General features: G+C 39.6%; 2 protein-coding genes across 3 annotated transcripts; one reads left to right on the top strand and one right to left on the bottom strand.

The window, feature by feature from the left end:
* Positions 1 to 1,308: 1,308 nt before the first annotated feature.
* psmd6 (proteasome 26S subunit, non-ATPase 6) lies at positions 1,309 to 5,627 on the bottom strand. 2 transcript variants are annotated; one of them, XM_070902454.1, is made up of 8 exons: positions 5,403 to 5,627; positions 4,651 to 4,856; positions 3,300 to 3,445; positions 2,992 to 3,211; positions 2,672 to 2,780; positions 2,387 to 2,555; positions 1,626 to 1,703; positions 1,309 to 1,533 (listed from the first exon to the last, which is right to left on the bottom strand). In XM_070902454.1, the coding sequence occupies exons 1-8, from the start codon at positions 5,545 to 5,547 to the stop codon at positions 1,437 to 1,439; spliced, it is 1,170 nt and encodes a 389-aa protein (XP_070758555.1). In that variant the 5' UTR covers positions 5,548 to 5,627; the 3' UTR covers positions 1,309 to 1,436. The 2 variants fall into 2 exon arrangements, with proteins under 2 accessions (XP_070758555.1, XP_070758556.1); XM_070902455.1 differs by having other exon boundaries at positions 5,520 to 5,547.
* Positions 5,628 to 6,679: 1,052 nt separating this feature from the next.
* On the top strand, positions 6,680 to 12,149 carry slc2a9l1 (solute carrier family 2 member 9, like 1). Its single transcript, XM_070903403.1, is given in 13 exon segments — positions 6,680 to 6,715; positions 6,717 to 6,740; positions 7,744 to 7,839; positions 8,008 to 8,168; positions 8,364 to 8,488; positions 8,577 to 8,706; positions 8,955 to 9,103; positions 9,277 to 9,464; positions 9,559 to 9,669; positions 10,607 to 10,708; positions 11,332 to 11,407; positions 11,524 to 11,651; positions 11,964 to 12,149. Coding segments are annotated over 13 exon segments (1,512 nt in total).
* Positions 12,150 to 13,745: the final 1,596 nt, after the last annotated feature.

Below are 13,745 nucleotides of genomic sequence, written 5' to 3'. Positions count from 1 at the left end.
AATTTTCCAAAAAAAAACAAAAAACAAAAAAATCATTATTTATTTAGGGGGAAAAAAACGAAAAGTCAGAGTGGTTCACTGCCAAGTCTATATAATGCAATACGCCTATATGTAGAAGCTGAAGCATCTCATGAATCGTGTACTGAAAACCTTTTTTTTAAGGAGCAGACGTGAAGTGTTGCCACTGTAGCATGTGTCTGTATGACAGAGGATACCTTTATTCACTTTTCAAGGTCTCAATCACATGTGCTTTTACAAGACATTTTACGTTGCCTATGAATCAACTCAACAACAAAAAAAGTTACGATATGACCCAATTAGCCTGTGATTTTGAAATGTGCTGCAGGCTTGAAGCTGCGCCCGTTGGCTAACCAGTTTCCATGGACTCTTCCGTCACACACTTTGTAGACCTTAAACGCATTTCATGATTGAAACACTTAACGTTCTATTATAAAGGCTGAAGGGACTTAAGCAATCACTGCAAGGAAGAGGAACACTTCAAACGGTCCAACTGCTTGCATCATCGTTGCCAAACAAGTAATTTGAATCACAGCTTTTAAAAGAAATATCAAATTAAGAAAGTGCCTGAATTTGTTTCACCCTGACTGTTGGAGGACAGTATACTTTGGGTTGTTTTACCTTACTTGAATGTTCGAAAGTGTTTAGGAGTTTGCTTTTAAATCTGCCTATGAACCCTAAATGTGGTAAAACCAGAGCTTGTTAGCTGCCCATTATGAAACACTTTAGTATTGTGTTTTTTTATTTTTTTGTTTTGGGTTTATCCTAGTTTTCCGGACAAGACGTCGAGATTTTCTGTTAGCCTCAGCGCGTGGCTTAAGCCCCCTCTGGTTTACTGGGTTTTGTACGTAAAGAAACCTTCAATCAAGTGTTTTGTTTACCCTCAAACTCAACTGACATCTTCACATCGTTTCCAGTAGATGGAAACACAGTGAGGATGTTTTTTTTATTAGCACCATAGACTTGGAATGTGAACGTGAGAGAGAATACAGCTCGTGTTTGGGAGGAAAAAATAAATCCACCATTCATACTATGTAAAAGTGTGTATAGATTTTTTTTGTATACATTATCAAAATCATTTTCAGCTGGACTTATGTATTGGCTGCTATGTAATTCATGAACAAAACATAGGTTAGAATTAATATTTAAAGAAAAAAAGATTGTATAGTATATTTGTTTTGTAACAAGTTTCTGTAAATAAAATAATTTATACTGCTATTTATATGAAATGATGTCTCTGCCTCTTTCCTACATAAAAAAAAAAAAAACAGCTTAGAAAAACACAATCCCAACAGTTAAACAAATTTTATTATATACACAATATAAGAGTCACTTTGTCAGACAAACTACAGGTTTGAGTATACCAAAAAGAATGATAAGACCCCCGTTGCTGTAATGAGAAAATATGGCCTCTGTGGTTACATGTTGATAACTCTAGACAACTTCTGGACTCTGTTGAGCAACAGGTCGCCCTTCTTGATGGTCTCCTGGTACTGCCAGTTTTTACTATCAGGTCTGGAAAGAAGAACAGGAGGAGATTTAGAGTTCTGCCTTTGGTTACTGAGTTATTTCAGGAAGTATTGAGGTTTGAAGAATAGCAACATTACCTATTGGTTTCCACAATCTCATTCACTTTATCAATTTTACAGTGGAGACGGCCAGCAGCTATGAATCGAGACAGTTCCCTGAGAAGGAGAGGAGATGTAGTTCAGTTAGCAAGAACCAAAAGATTCAGTCATAGCATAACACATCCCTAAAACCTTAACACATGGTATGAAGGGAAAAAAAGAGGAATGCTTCAACACTTTGGGAAATGTGCGTATTGACTTTCTTTCAAAGAGTTAGATGAGAAGATTGATACCACTCATGCCTGTACACTAAATGTGAAGCTACAGGCAGCAGCTGGTTAGCTTAGCATAAACCATACAAACGTGAGAGGTCTTAATCTTCTCATCTAACTCTTAATAGTGTAAAAACACATTTCCCACAAAGTATTCCCATGATGTTCCCAGCAACCATTAATTGGACACTATTTCATGGTGAATCAATGCTAACGCACAAGTAAAGCTTACTGGGAACAGGATTCAGGTCATTGGTTCCTATTTAGCTCTTTACACGTCTTTCCATAGAATTTGGCCAATAAGCACAGCTCAGAGCTTCCACTCTAATGCTTAAAATGCTGATCCATCTCGCATCTAAAAATGTTTCATTTGAGACCATCTGACAAAAGTATGTACATGCACTCTAAAACCCTTAGAGAACTACAGGATTTCTGCAGTGACATTGAGGCTCAACCGTTGTACAAGATGATTTTTTTAAGCATGTCTCCAGAGCATGTGGCATATAAACATGGTGTACAGGCACTCACTGGTCTATGAACTCTGTGCTGACACCAAAGGCCTCAGCCATGTAGCCCAGGGTGAGGGAGCGGTAGGACTCTAGCAGCTGGCTGTAGGCCTGGATCCTCATCTCCCTCACATAGTAGCGGTAGTGTGGCGCAAAAAGCCAGTCCTTCTTCATCTCCTGCTCCACCATGGCTGTGTCACAGAGAGAACAAAGTTTTGCAGCCATTATTGGAGTTGTCACGATGTGGCAGAGCAGGAAAAAATACAGTTGTACGTTAAAAGGTCAATAAAAGGAAAGGCTTCCTCACCCAGAGACTGGAAGAAGACGGAGTAACGGCACTCGTAGAGGGAGAAAAGATACTGGCGAACAGAAGGCAGACTGTGCAGCACCTCCAGGATCTCTGCTCCCTTTATTACCTGAAGAGGAGCACATTTCATTGCAGTCACACTGCCAACTTACACGTGTGTCTGAAGATATGTAATGTGAGCAGCATAACCTGGGTGACAGCGTTTCACAAATCCGGTATACATACTATATAGTGATTAAGCAAATAGACCTATCTCCACCTTTTTCACTGCTTACACGTCCTCAGTAGTCTTTTGTGAGTGCACACGCTCAGTCTCCTACCTTTTCACGGAGGTCAGGCCTTTTGAGGGCAATCATGCAGACGTAGACGGTGTAGGTGACGAAGGTCTTGTAGTCCATGAGCTCATAGGAGGTGAAGGTGGAGACTGTGTCGAGGAAGAGCTCAGCAGCTTGTTTGAAGTCCCTGATGGCCACGCAGTACAGGCCCTGGTAGACCTTCAGGCGATTCCTCCTGTCCCAGTCTCCCCCCTCCTCAATGAGGCTATGGAGACGGACACGCAGGTAGATGAGTACTAGAAAGGATTACTGAAACTGGAAATGTTTCAGAACAGGGATATTAGAGCCTTTACCTCTTTGCTTTCTCCGAGTTGCGTGTGATGAGATCGCTATCCATGTAGAAGAGGCCAATCCTCAGCAGATAGAAGACGATGTCTAGTCTGTGACCCAGAGCCACCGTCTTGTCATAGGTCTTCCTGAAGGCTGTTAGGGCGCCCTCCTGTGGCCATACAAGACAATGTCAATGAATCTGCAACTATTCAAATGCCTGCGCATAAAAAATAGCTGGTCAACTGTAACCAGTTCGTGTAACTACATCTATCTTGCCAAAGATAACAATAACTGTACTTACTGCTATACTATTTTAGAAAGAAACTCGCCATTATAGATCATCTGTCATCCAAACTATGAGAAGCTGATATTCTGTGTAGTGGAGTCGAGGGTGTCACTTGCTTTAATAAAAGTCAACAACAGGCAAAACATGCTGGAAAGGGCTTTAGCAGCACTTAGGATTTTGGCTCTGATACAAAGCTTTTACTGAAAAGGAAAGACATCAATGAGTGATATTTTCCTAGATAAAAATATACTCAGCATGATTAAATGTTTGTGATATTAAAAGGCACAAATATCACCATTAAACAAATGTGCACTCTGGAAAAGTGTATGAATTCATCAACATTTTGAAATGAGCAACTTTCAGATGGTAATATTGTTTTATGTTATGAATTCTGTCCACACAATGTACTCATCTGCAAAATCACAATGCAAAAGGTTGTAATCGACTGCACTGTAATAAACTGTAATGACACTACAAAATTGAAATTTTGAAAGAAAGGGAAGCAGCATAGTCCCTCAGATAAATAACACACTTTTGTCTGACTAAGACTTCTTGGCTACTGACCTACAGAGCACACACATTACATGCACAGCGGATGACCAATCATACTTATTGTTAGTATGGTGCGGACTGACTCCATGATAACAGAAATAAAGAAAAAAATAAATGACACCACCTTTCACAGATTAACAAATGATTCTGTGAAATAGGGTAAATATTGTGTATTACTCCCATCACTACAAATAGTGTGGCAAATCACTAGATATAGGCTACTTATCATCAGCTGTACTAACCCCACTATTTTCCCCAGATATCATAAATATCTTTTTTTTTTTTAAAGTTTTTTTTTAAACAAACACTGTGTTACCAAAAAGAGATGTTGTCTACAGACCAACATTTATTAGTCACTTTCATTACAACACATCAATGTGCAGAACTGACACGCCAATGATATCTGCCAAAGTGTCCAACAGTGACAGCAGATAAACACTCACAGCTGGCCAGTTTTAATTTTCACACTTCACGGGACATTATGCCAAAGAAAGCCTTCTCATGGATGTTTTGAGTACTGACTGAGAAGGACTTACCTTGTCTCCGATTCTGATCAGATATTCGGCTTTGGCCATCATGGCGTCTCGTATCTCGCTCTCTCCCAGGTTCTTCTCTGCATCCTCCAGCACATCATCCAGGCGCTTCAGCTCCTCCTCGTTGGCCTTCTTCATTTTACTCAGCAGGTCACTGTCCACCTGCCACTTCAGGTCCTTACACAGAACCTCGTAATACGGTGCCATATCTGAGGCAGAGAGAAACCAAGATAGTTAAACCTGTGGATCAGCCTATAACAACACTGATAGTAAGAGTAATAATGTTAACATTATGTGCAGCTCACATTTTCGACCCAGAGAGGTTTTAAGATGATCTTTCTACCAGAGAATATAACTAATTTAGCACTAATTCAGCACAGCCTCTTTAATTTCGTTGTTTATTTCAGTGGAAGGCGATATAAATAAAGCAGAACTTGAAAATATGAGTACTAACTTAGTAATATTAAAATGCAAAGTTTAACAAACAACCCTTTGTCAGATTGCTCAGTGACTAACGTTAGATAGCTAGCTGACGTTTGCTAATAACGCTTGCTAATAGCTGGCTAATTTCCCTGTGGTGTTATTTCTGTAAAAGTGGAATCATTTTTTTTTTTGTCAGCATTTATGAGACAATTACGCAGCCAGTACAAGACATACGTGTGTGAATTAATGACAGCACTATGTATATAACGTTAATGATCAGGCTATTAAGGCTACCCTTACAAGCCACATAGTGCAGCAACATGCTAACTCACTGTTAGCTTTGATAGCGTCCATGAGCTCAGTCTTCACTTTAGCATCCTGTCGGTGGCCGTCCATAGTGAGCAGAAACTTCAGCTGTGCTATCCTCAGATCAGGGTTCTTGGGCAGACCCTCTTCCTCTAGGTTCTCTAGCGGCATTTTTAGTCTAAAGTATAGAAACAACGACAGAAACTGGAGGGTTTCTTTGTGCTGACAGAGCTCACTTCTCGCAGCTACCAGCTAGATAACGATGACTACGGAAAACACTGGACTGTGTTGTTTCCGCCGGAGCGTCAGTCAGAGAGCGGAGAAAAGAGCGGAGCACAGCCTGACATTTAATAACCGAGTTATCATTTACTGCCGCCTGCTGGACACGAGTATGAATAACAGATGTACTTCAATTCCATGTATTTTGGCTATACCGCAGTCCATGGGTCATACCAATCTTTGTTATATCGCTTACTGATTTTGCAATTACTACACAAGAAATCAACACACGTGTTCTGAAGGATGTGAATCAAATAACTCTGAAACTTGTAAAATGCCACAGCCAATTAAACTTCACAAAGAGACATATATACATTTTGCAGCTGTGAGCAGCACCTCCATTTTTTTGCGCATTGCATTGTGGGTCAAGAGTGTCCATCAGTCAAGTGTTTTCAGTATGCAAACTGCCTTTTGTTGTTGTTTATCTATATATTTGACTTTGTCCCCTTTTCAGCCTGAATACACTTACACTCTTAAAACCTAATAATAGTATTAGTATGTGTGGCATTGGGAATAGTTACTAGTATGCCATCTTGTCATCATTTATGCTGGGATAGGCTTCTCCATGTGACCCTGAATGGGAATAGACAGAGATCAATGCCCACAGGAAAAACCCTTAAAAACCCTATTGTGTGGTATGTCAGTAGTCAGTCAGCAGTAATGTTATGCACATCATTTGCCATAAATGGTGTGAAATATGCCAAAGTGCTGGTATAACCCTTTGACATTTAAATGCTGATGGTAAAATCTATTACATCCTTCAGCTACGGCATATGATTATGCATGTACCCCATTAAAATTGATGTCAGTCTTTTCTGCAAATTAAAAAGTGTATTTAAATTAGTGTAACATGGTTTGCACTCAAATACACACCTGCATTAACCCCCTGAGATGAGCAGATGAGTGACTCACACTGGGGCAGTCATTGTCAAGTTTGCAGAATGATTGCTGGTTACTTTATTTCTAGTCAGAAAGTCTGAAAAGTTAATGATTCTTAACAGAGTCCATGCAGTCTGGATGTACCATGTACTGTAAGGTCCATGCCAGCAAAGACAGAAAAAATGGAAACTTTGCTGCAACAGCTGGTAGGCTTTTACTGAATTTGTTTAATAGAAGACAGTATAATCTTTATGTATCTTTAAGGAAAATAAAAAAAACACAATAGCATGTTGTTTTGGACAAGAAGGTTGTTTCTGAGTTTGTCCGAGCTCAGTGACTCATCCAAACGACAGTTTTAGCTGAGTCATTGCACTTTGTCATTTTCTGAGTTTTGTTTTTAAACTCGTCATTCAATCCAAAAAATACTGAACACATTCAGAGCTGAGTAATCTTATAGAAGATTTTAAAAAATGATGATTTTTCAGCAAAAATAATGAATGGGAGTAATGTGTGAACGGAGCACCAAGCATTACAGCTTGTTTCGTTCTGATTAGTTTAAGAGTTTATTTATTTAAGAGGGTACTTTTCACTGTAAATATTTGGTTATATGATATCTACCAATTATAATAAAATGACCAAAATCATGGAGTTACACGCTGAGTGGTCTTTATTTTAGAGGAGGCACTCAGTGTATTCTCTGTGCTCTTAAGGTTTCTTCATATAAAACTAAAACAGATACACATAATACCTGAAGATATCCTGAATGATTAGGATAAGAGCATATTTTAGTGTGTCATTTTACACACACGTGTTTGCCTCGTAAATACACCCCTCTTATTTCAGGAAGATGTAAAACTGACTATATACTGTACCTCGCTCCACCATTTTTGTAAAAAAGAAAAAAAAAGAAAAAGGTTTTCTGATCAGGTATACAGCTAATGTTACTCCTGTAGATGAGGATCTGCAGATGGAAGTACACGTCCCCATCATTAAAATACAGGATTGAGGTGTGAGGTTAGCCTTTGCGTATCTCCAAAAGAGTCTAATATCTTGAAATAACACCATTGTTAGTGAGTGAGTCTGCAGACCCTGACAAAAAGAAGCCCACACAGTTATATGAATCAAGGAGGTCAAAATGACTTCTATTCACAATCTATCTGCGTCTAATCACTACTGAGTCCTGTTTCTGTTCTTTACTCGACTTTGTAGACCCACGGCAATGCTCTGATCCTCATCATTATTTTGGGAATTGGAGGAAGCTTTCAGTCTGGCTACCACATTACTGGACTGAGTTCTCCCTCACCGGTGAGACACACCACTCTTCATCCTGTTGTTGTTTTGTTGCTTCTCCTCTCTCTCTCACTACTGGTGGAGGCTGAGAGTGTGTGTGTGGCTCTCTGTCTATCTGTGAAAAGTATAAAGAGCATCATTTCTCATTCTGTTGAAAACTACAAAATAAAACTTTCACTGCAGTACATACAGCGCTTCATCAACAGCAGCTGGTATGACAGATATGAAGAGCCTCCGTCTCCTCAGACCATCACGATGATCTGGTCCCTCATCGTTTCCATGTACGCTGTCGGGGGACTCTTTGGCGCCGTCAGCATCAAATTTGTCTCAGGCAGGCTGGGAAGGTGAGTTTTGTTTTTTGTTTTGCACTTTTTAAATTGTAAATCTTTTACCTTTGCTGTATTTTCATTACGTGTAAAAAAGCACACTGAATTGTCCTGGTGTATGAAATGTGCTATACAAATAAAGTTGCCGTGCCGTGCCTAATGCAGCATTCAGTCCTATAGCCTAAAAAGACTTGACATGTGCTCCTTCATCAGAAAAAAGGCAATCATCGGCAACAGCTTTATTGCCATTGCCGCAGCAGGGATCATGCTGACCAGTAAAAGTGCCAAATCATATGAAATGATTATTGTGGCAAGGATCCTGTATGGCTACTCAGCAGGTAAGCCATATTCTGTGACAAGAGTAATACACTGTACTCACACATTATGTTTTTACCTGAGGGATTAATATCCTGTCATGACCTGCAGGTTTGGGAGTCAGCACCCATTTAATGTACCTCGGAGAGATTTCACCCAGAAAGTTGAGAGGCACAGTGACTCTGACCTCAGTGACCTTTACGTCACTCGGCAAACTGTCTGGACAGTTCTTTGGACTGAGGTACGCACTTGTTGTCAAAATGTGTGAGAAGACAACAGCAGTTTAGATTATTTTAGAGGATAAGAGAGCTCGATGTGCACCGAATGCACAAAATATTTTCATTACTTTCATGAACAAATCTGAATCTGTACAAAAGCCATATTCTTTTCTTCAACTCAATATTAACATGTGTAAATGAAGATGAAATGTTCTACAGTAAAACACATTTAACCTAAGCTGTGACACAAGTCTTCGTTTTGTTTTTTCAGTGAGATCCTCGGTCGTGAGGAGCTGTGGAACGTCGTCCTCTGCGTCCCTACATTTTTCTCAGTGGTTCAGGTTATAGTGTTGCCTTTTCTTCCTGATGCTCCCAGATACTTGTTCATAGAGAAGGGAGATGAGAAGGCTTGCAAAAAAGGTTGGTATGCTAATTTCCCCTGACCAAACAGCCTTTTACAGTTTGAGTATTAAACACATAAAAAATGAAAAATCACCAAGCAATATTTGAGGATAGGCTAATGGTCCTTTAGGTGCTAAAGAGCTTGGTTATGTTTGCAGTAAATGCTGTGTCGCTGCTCTTTGTCATCCCAGCTCTCCAGAGTCTCTGGGGCCAAGGCGACTACAAACAGGAGATGGACGAGATGTTGGCTGAGCAGGCGGCCATTGAGGCGGCCCCGCCAAAAAGCCCCCTGCAGCTCCTGAGCGACAGGACTGTCCGATGGCAGCTTATCACCATGTCCGTCATCTACTGCTGCAACCAGCTGTCAGGCATGTCTGCGGTGAGGATGGAAATATCTTATTTCATGCTCATTTTAGCACCCAAACAATGAAAGATTATAGCCTCTCAAAATGTAATGCTTCTCTCCTTCCCAGATCAGCATCTTCTCTTTCGACATCTTCCTGAAGGCAGGTATACCGAGAGACAAGATCCGCTATGTCACTCTTGGTCTTGGAGTATCTGAAATCATCACCTCCATCTCCTGTGTGAGTGACTTGAGCTGCACACCTTCACGCCACTCATGGCAAATCTTTCCTTTTCATGTTTTCTTAATTTGGCACAGAAATGTTGTTTTTTTCTACTTTAATTCCTGGGCTGTTCATTGAGAAATTGTTCCGTTCAGCCATTAATCTTCTAGCACTGGCTGCCACTACTACCAGTTTCCCACCAGAAACACACTGTGGTATGGCAAAAAATATAAAAATATTAGTCATGACCATTTGGCAAGTGCAGAATAGCCTACAAGCTAAATTAGGCAGTGAACTGCAACACTGCAACATACTGTATATCCAACCTATGGTGGTTTACTTAAGCTGTCACTTGCTGCTACTGCTGCTGTTTATATAGCGTTTCAAAAGCCCAACCTCCATCCCAGCATCCACCTGTAGGCTCAGTCTACAGTGCATTCACCTCGGAGGAAGGTTGTTATCTCCCTGCTGTGAGTGAAGAAGTCAGAGCCTAGATGGCAAACATCAACCCCGCGCATATTCGACATTCACATAATCATCCATCACATGCGAGTTGGCTGACTGAGCTGTATTTAGATTATTGAAATACAGGATGTATATAAGTAGATGTAAGACATGATTGTTTGGATTAGGAGCAAAGTGTTAACAGACAAAACCAATGAGTTGACATTTGGCTCAGCACATTTTAAGGTCATACTGTATGTTAAATTGTATCTAGTAGCATGCAGTTCTAATTCATATCATAGCCATACAGTATATGAAGACCTAAGCACCTGTAATAGCTCTGTTGGGGAGTGTTCACATGGAGCAGCAGAGCAAATGATCTCAAAGCAATCTATCGTACAAACCCCCCCATATATAGTTGTTGTATATATCTTGTCAGAGAGGGGCATTTTGCCCAAGATAACAATTATTGGCATATTTCTAGTATGATTTTTACCTTTCTCTCTTTCAGGGACTGCTGATTGAGCACACAGGGAGGAGGCCGTTGTTTTGGGGGGGTTATGGTGTCATGGCTGCCAGCTGGGTATTGGTTACTGTGACGCTTAACCTGAAGGTAAACTTGTTACCTTTGAACACTGACACATTTGTGAGGTTGGAAGATATGTACTTTTAAATGGCCAGGTCAGGGTCACCCAAATGACAAAAATCGTTTTGTACCTCTAGTAGTGTCAAGCCATGCAGACACTTTTAGTTTTATTTGAACAGGTTTTAGAAATCCATCTCTAAGATTTCTGAACGGAAATTTTGTGGCGCTCACAGCATTGAAAAAAAACACATTAAATAAACTTAACAGCAAAATTTCTTCCCAGAAACAATGTCCTGGTTACTCTTGATAATCCAAAGATTTCACTATGAACAGTTTTCAAGCAATAGTCCCCATGAACACCGCAAATAAAATTACATTGACTTCCATCGTATTGGGGTGATGTTCGAAACCTCAGAAAACAGATATCTCTAAATTAAGTCCAAAACTATCTGCATTGATACACACCACTAATTTGGGTGAATGAACCTTTTAATGCCTTTAAAGTAATTATGAAAATATTCTACCAACAAAACTTACAAACATACAGTACAGGCAAAATGTGTATTAGCAGCAGTTAAATACTTGCTTTAAAAAATGTCAATACAGCAGAATATTTTGATATTCAGATGTACAAAATTGTCTTCATGCAGGACTCCAGCTATTGGGTTCCATACATTACCGTCAGTTTGATCATCCTCTTCATCATCTTCTTCTGCGGAGGACCTGGTGTGTGCGGAGGAAATCCAGTACATTACACACTGTGTTATGGCTCACATAGAGAAAATATTTGTATGCTAAGATAACTAACTGAATCACCTGTGTTGTCTCTCTGGCTCACCCAGCGGGTGCTGCAGCTACTCTCAACACTGAGATCTTCATCCAGTCCAATCGACTGGCAGCGTTTGTCCTCATAGGGATCCAACGCTGGTTGTTTTTCTCTATACTGGGCCTAGTCTTTCCATTCCTTGTTGTGAGTACAACAAACATGAGAAGGCAACACACCGTAGTTTACAATGTAAAAGCAACTGCAAATCTTCTTGTGAAGAAAAATGGGGTTTTCATTCAACAATATGGATGATTTGTTGTGATATATTTTGACATTTAGTTGTGCGGCAGCAATTTTCATTGATTACAATTAAGGTGAATGACAAAATTATTATCTTTTAGCGTTTAGCAGGTATTTGAATATTATTAGAAACATTATATGTTATATATTGTACTGCACATTCATGATACATGAAGCTCATTCTGATGCTTTACACTGTGTTTCCTCTATCCCCAGAATGCCCTGAACTCGTACTGCTTTGTGCTGTTCGCCTGTATGTGCCTGCTGGCTTGTCTCTATACCTTCTTCTTCCTGCCTGAGACTAAAGGGAAGACCCTGCTGGAGATCTCCGAGGACTTTAAAGCCATCACCGTCTGTGGGAAATCCTTATTAGAGGAAAAGAGAGTGGAGACCAAGTTATGAGGCCGTGCACATACGGACTGATGTTCCAAACTAACAGAGGAATAATGGATGATTCTGTGTGACCAAAAGGACAATATTTATGCTTTGTGAAGTATTTCAATTAATCGCAAAAGCACCAGTCAATAAACACTGTATATTATACAGGGGAAAAACACAGTTTAATGAAAGTGCTTGTCAACTTGAGTTAAATTACAGACAATCCTGTGAACAATGATGAACTATGGTGTTTTATTCTTTTTCCATTGTTCATTCATAAACAGGTGTCACTTCTAATGCCAACGTATATTATCTCAGTCCATCATTGTTCCACAACAGAGTCGTATTTTCAGGGAGGATTTTTTATGGGATTTTTTCAAGAGACATCCCACACTTAACGAACTTAAAGAATTTAAAAATCATTACAAGATGTTTTATATCCATTTATTTCCAGCTTAGTATTCAGTATGACTATTCTTTTGTGAAAAAGAAAATGCTCATGTTTTCAATGCAATATTGAATGTAGAGATAAAAGAATAAAGCATCCCTTTCATGGACTAGAAGGAAGCCAGATTTACTTGGAAATGTCAGATTTAAATTGTTTGGTTAACCTATTGTATGAATTGTATCCTAATGACCTTGACTGTTCATGTTTTTAATATCCGAAAGACTTCATTACTGTAACATGCCAGTTTAATGAAACAAGCTCCTGGAACTCATCTCAGATGTCCATTCTTGTCTATTCTTCATCCTACTTTGTACTCCTGTATGATCTAAGTCACAGAGAGAACACAGTTAACAGGCTCATGATACACTTTTAAAGATCAGATAAGTTTAATGTAATTCATATTAAAACTTGCACAAAGAGAGCACCTGATAAAACTGCACTTGCAGCTGCAATGTGTTTGTCACCAAGAGGTCAGTAGTTTCCTTTCTTCAGCTCTCCGACAATAAATCATCCACTGCTCCTTTTGGTCCCTTTGGACTGTCTGTTCTTTGAGGGAATGAAATTAATTGAGACTGTCCCACAAAGTACCACAACATCGTTTCTTTGTCTTGCTCAGGTGCCAGTTGATTGAACTCAAAGAGAAGTGTTGGCGACCTTGGTGTTAATCGTCATACTCACACTGAAGTTCAACTGGTGTCTTTTACTCTTACCATATCCATAAAGTGAGACTATGCAACTTTTGCTGCAGCGACTACTGTGGCTACAGGTGACTGTTATAGGATAATGCTAAATGCTAAACTACTACTATTCAATTCAATTCAATTTTATTTATATAGCGCCAAATCACAACAAAAAGTCATCTCATGACACTTTACAAATACGTTAGTGTAGGAAGAGTGTGTGACTTATTCTCTGAAGGGTTATAGTCATGCTTTAGAGTAGACAGTGTCTGTGTGTATATCGTGCTACTTCCTAACTGTTAAATTGACTAATCTGACTCAGACTGAAGGATTTTGCATGTTGTTGCCCTTTTTCCTCTTCTCAGGACATCAGGTGTTCAACGTATAGTCTTGCTTGCTTATACAGTATGTACGTGTTGTGCTAATGCACCACATTGTGTCAGCGTTTTCTAAACTCCTACAACAAGAACACTGGAATCAGAACAGCTGACT

Source organism: Enoplosus armatus, chromosome 3, assembly GCF_043641665.1.
Source record: "Enoplosus armatus isolate fEnoArm2 chromosome 3, fEnoArm2.hap1, whole genome shotgun sequence".
Taxonomy (NCBI): Eukaryota; Metazoa; Chordata; class Actinopteri; order Centrarchiformes; family Enoplosidae; genus Enoplosus; species Enoplosus armatus.
This window is presented reverse-complemented; position numbering and strand designations above follow the sequence as displayed.

What these genes read in the sequence shown, in the direction of transcription:
- psmd6 (XM_070902454.1), bottom strand. Translation starts at nt 5,547, where the DNA reads ATGCCGCTAGAGAACCTAGAGGAAGAGGGTCTGCCCAAGAACCCTGAT. An exon ending in GGACGCTATCAAAGCTAACA is followed by an intron (nt 4,857 to 5,402) that starts GTGAGTTAGCAT and finishes TCTCTGCCTCAG; the next exon opens with ATATGGCACCGTATTACGAG. An exon ending in AGCACAGAGTTCATAGACCA is followed by an intron (nt 1,704 to 2,386) that starts GTGAGTGCCTGT and finishes TCTCCTTCTCAG; the next exon opens with GGAACTGTCTCGATTCATAG.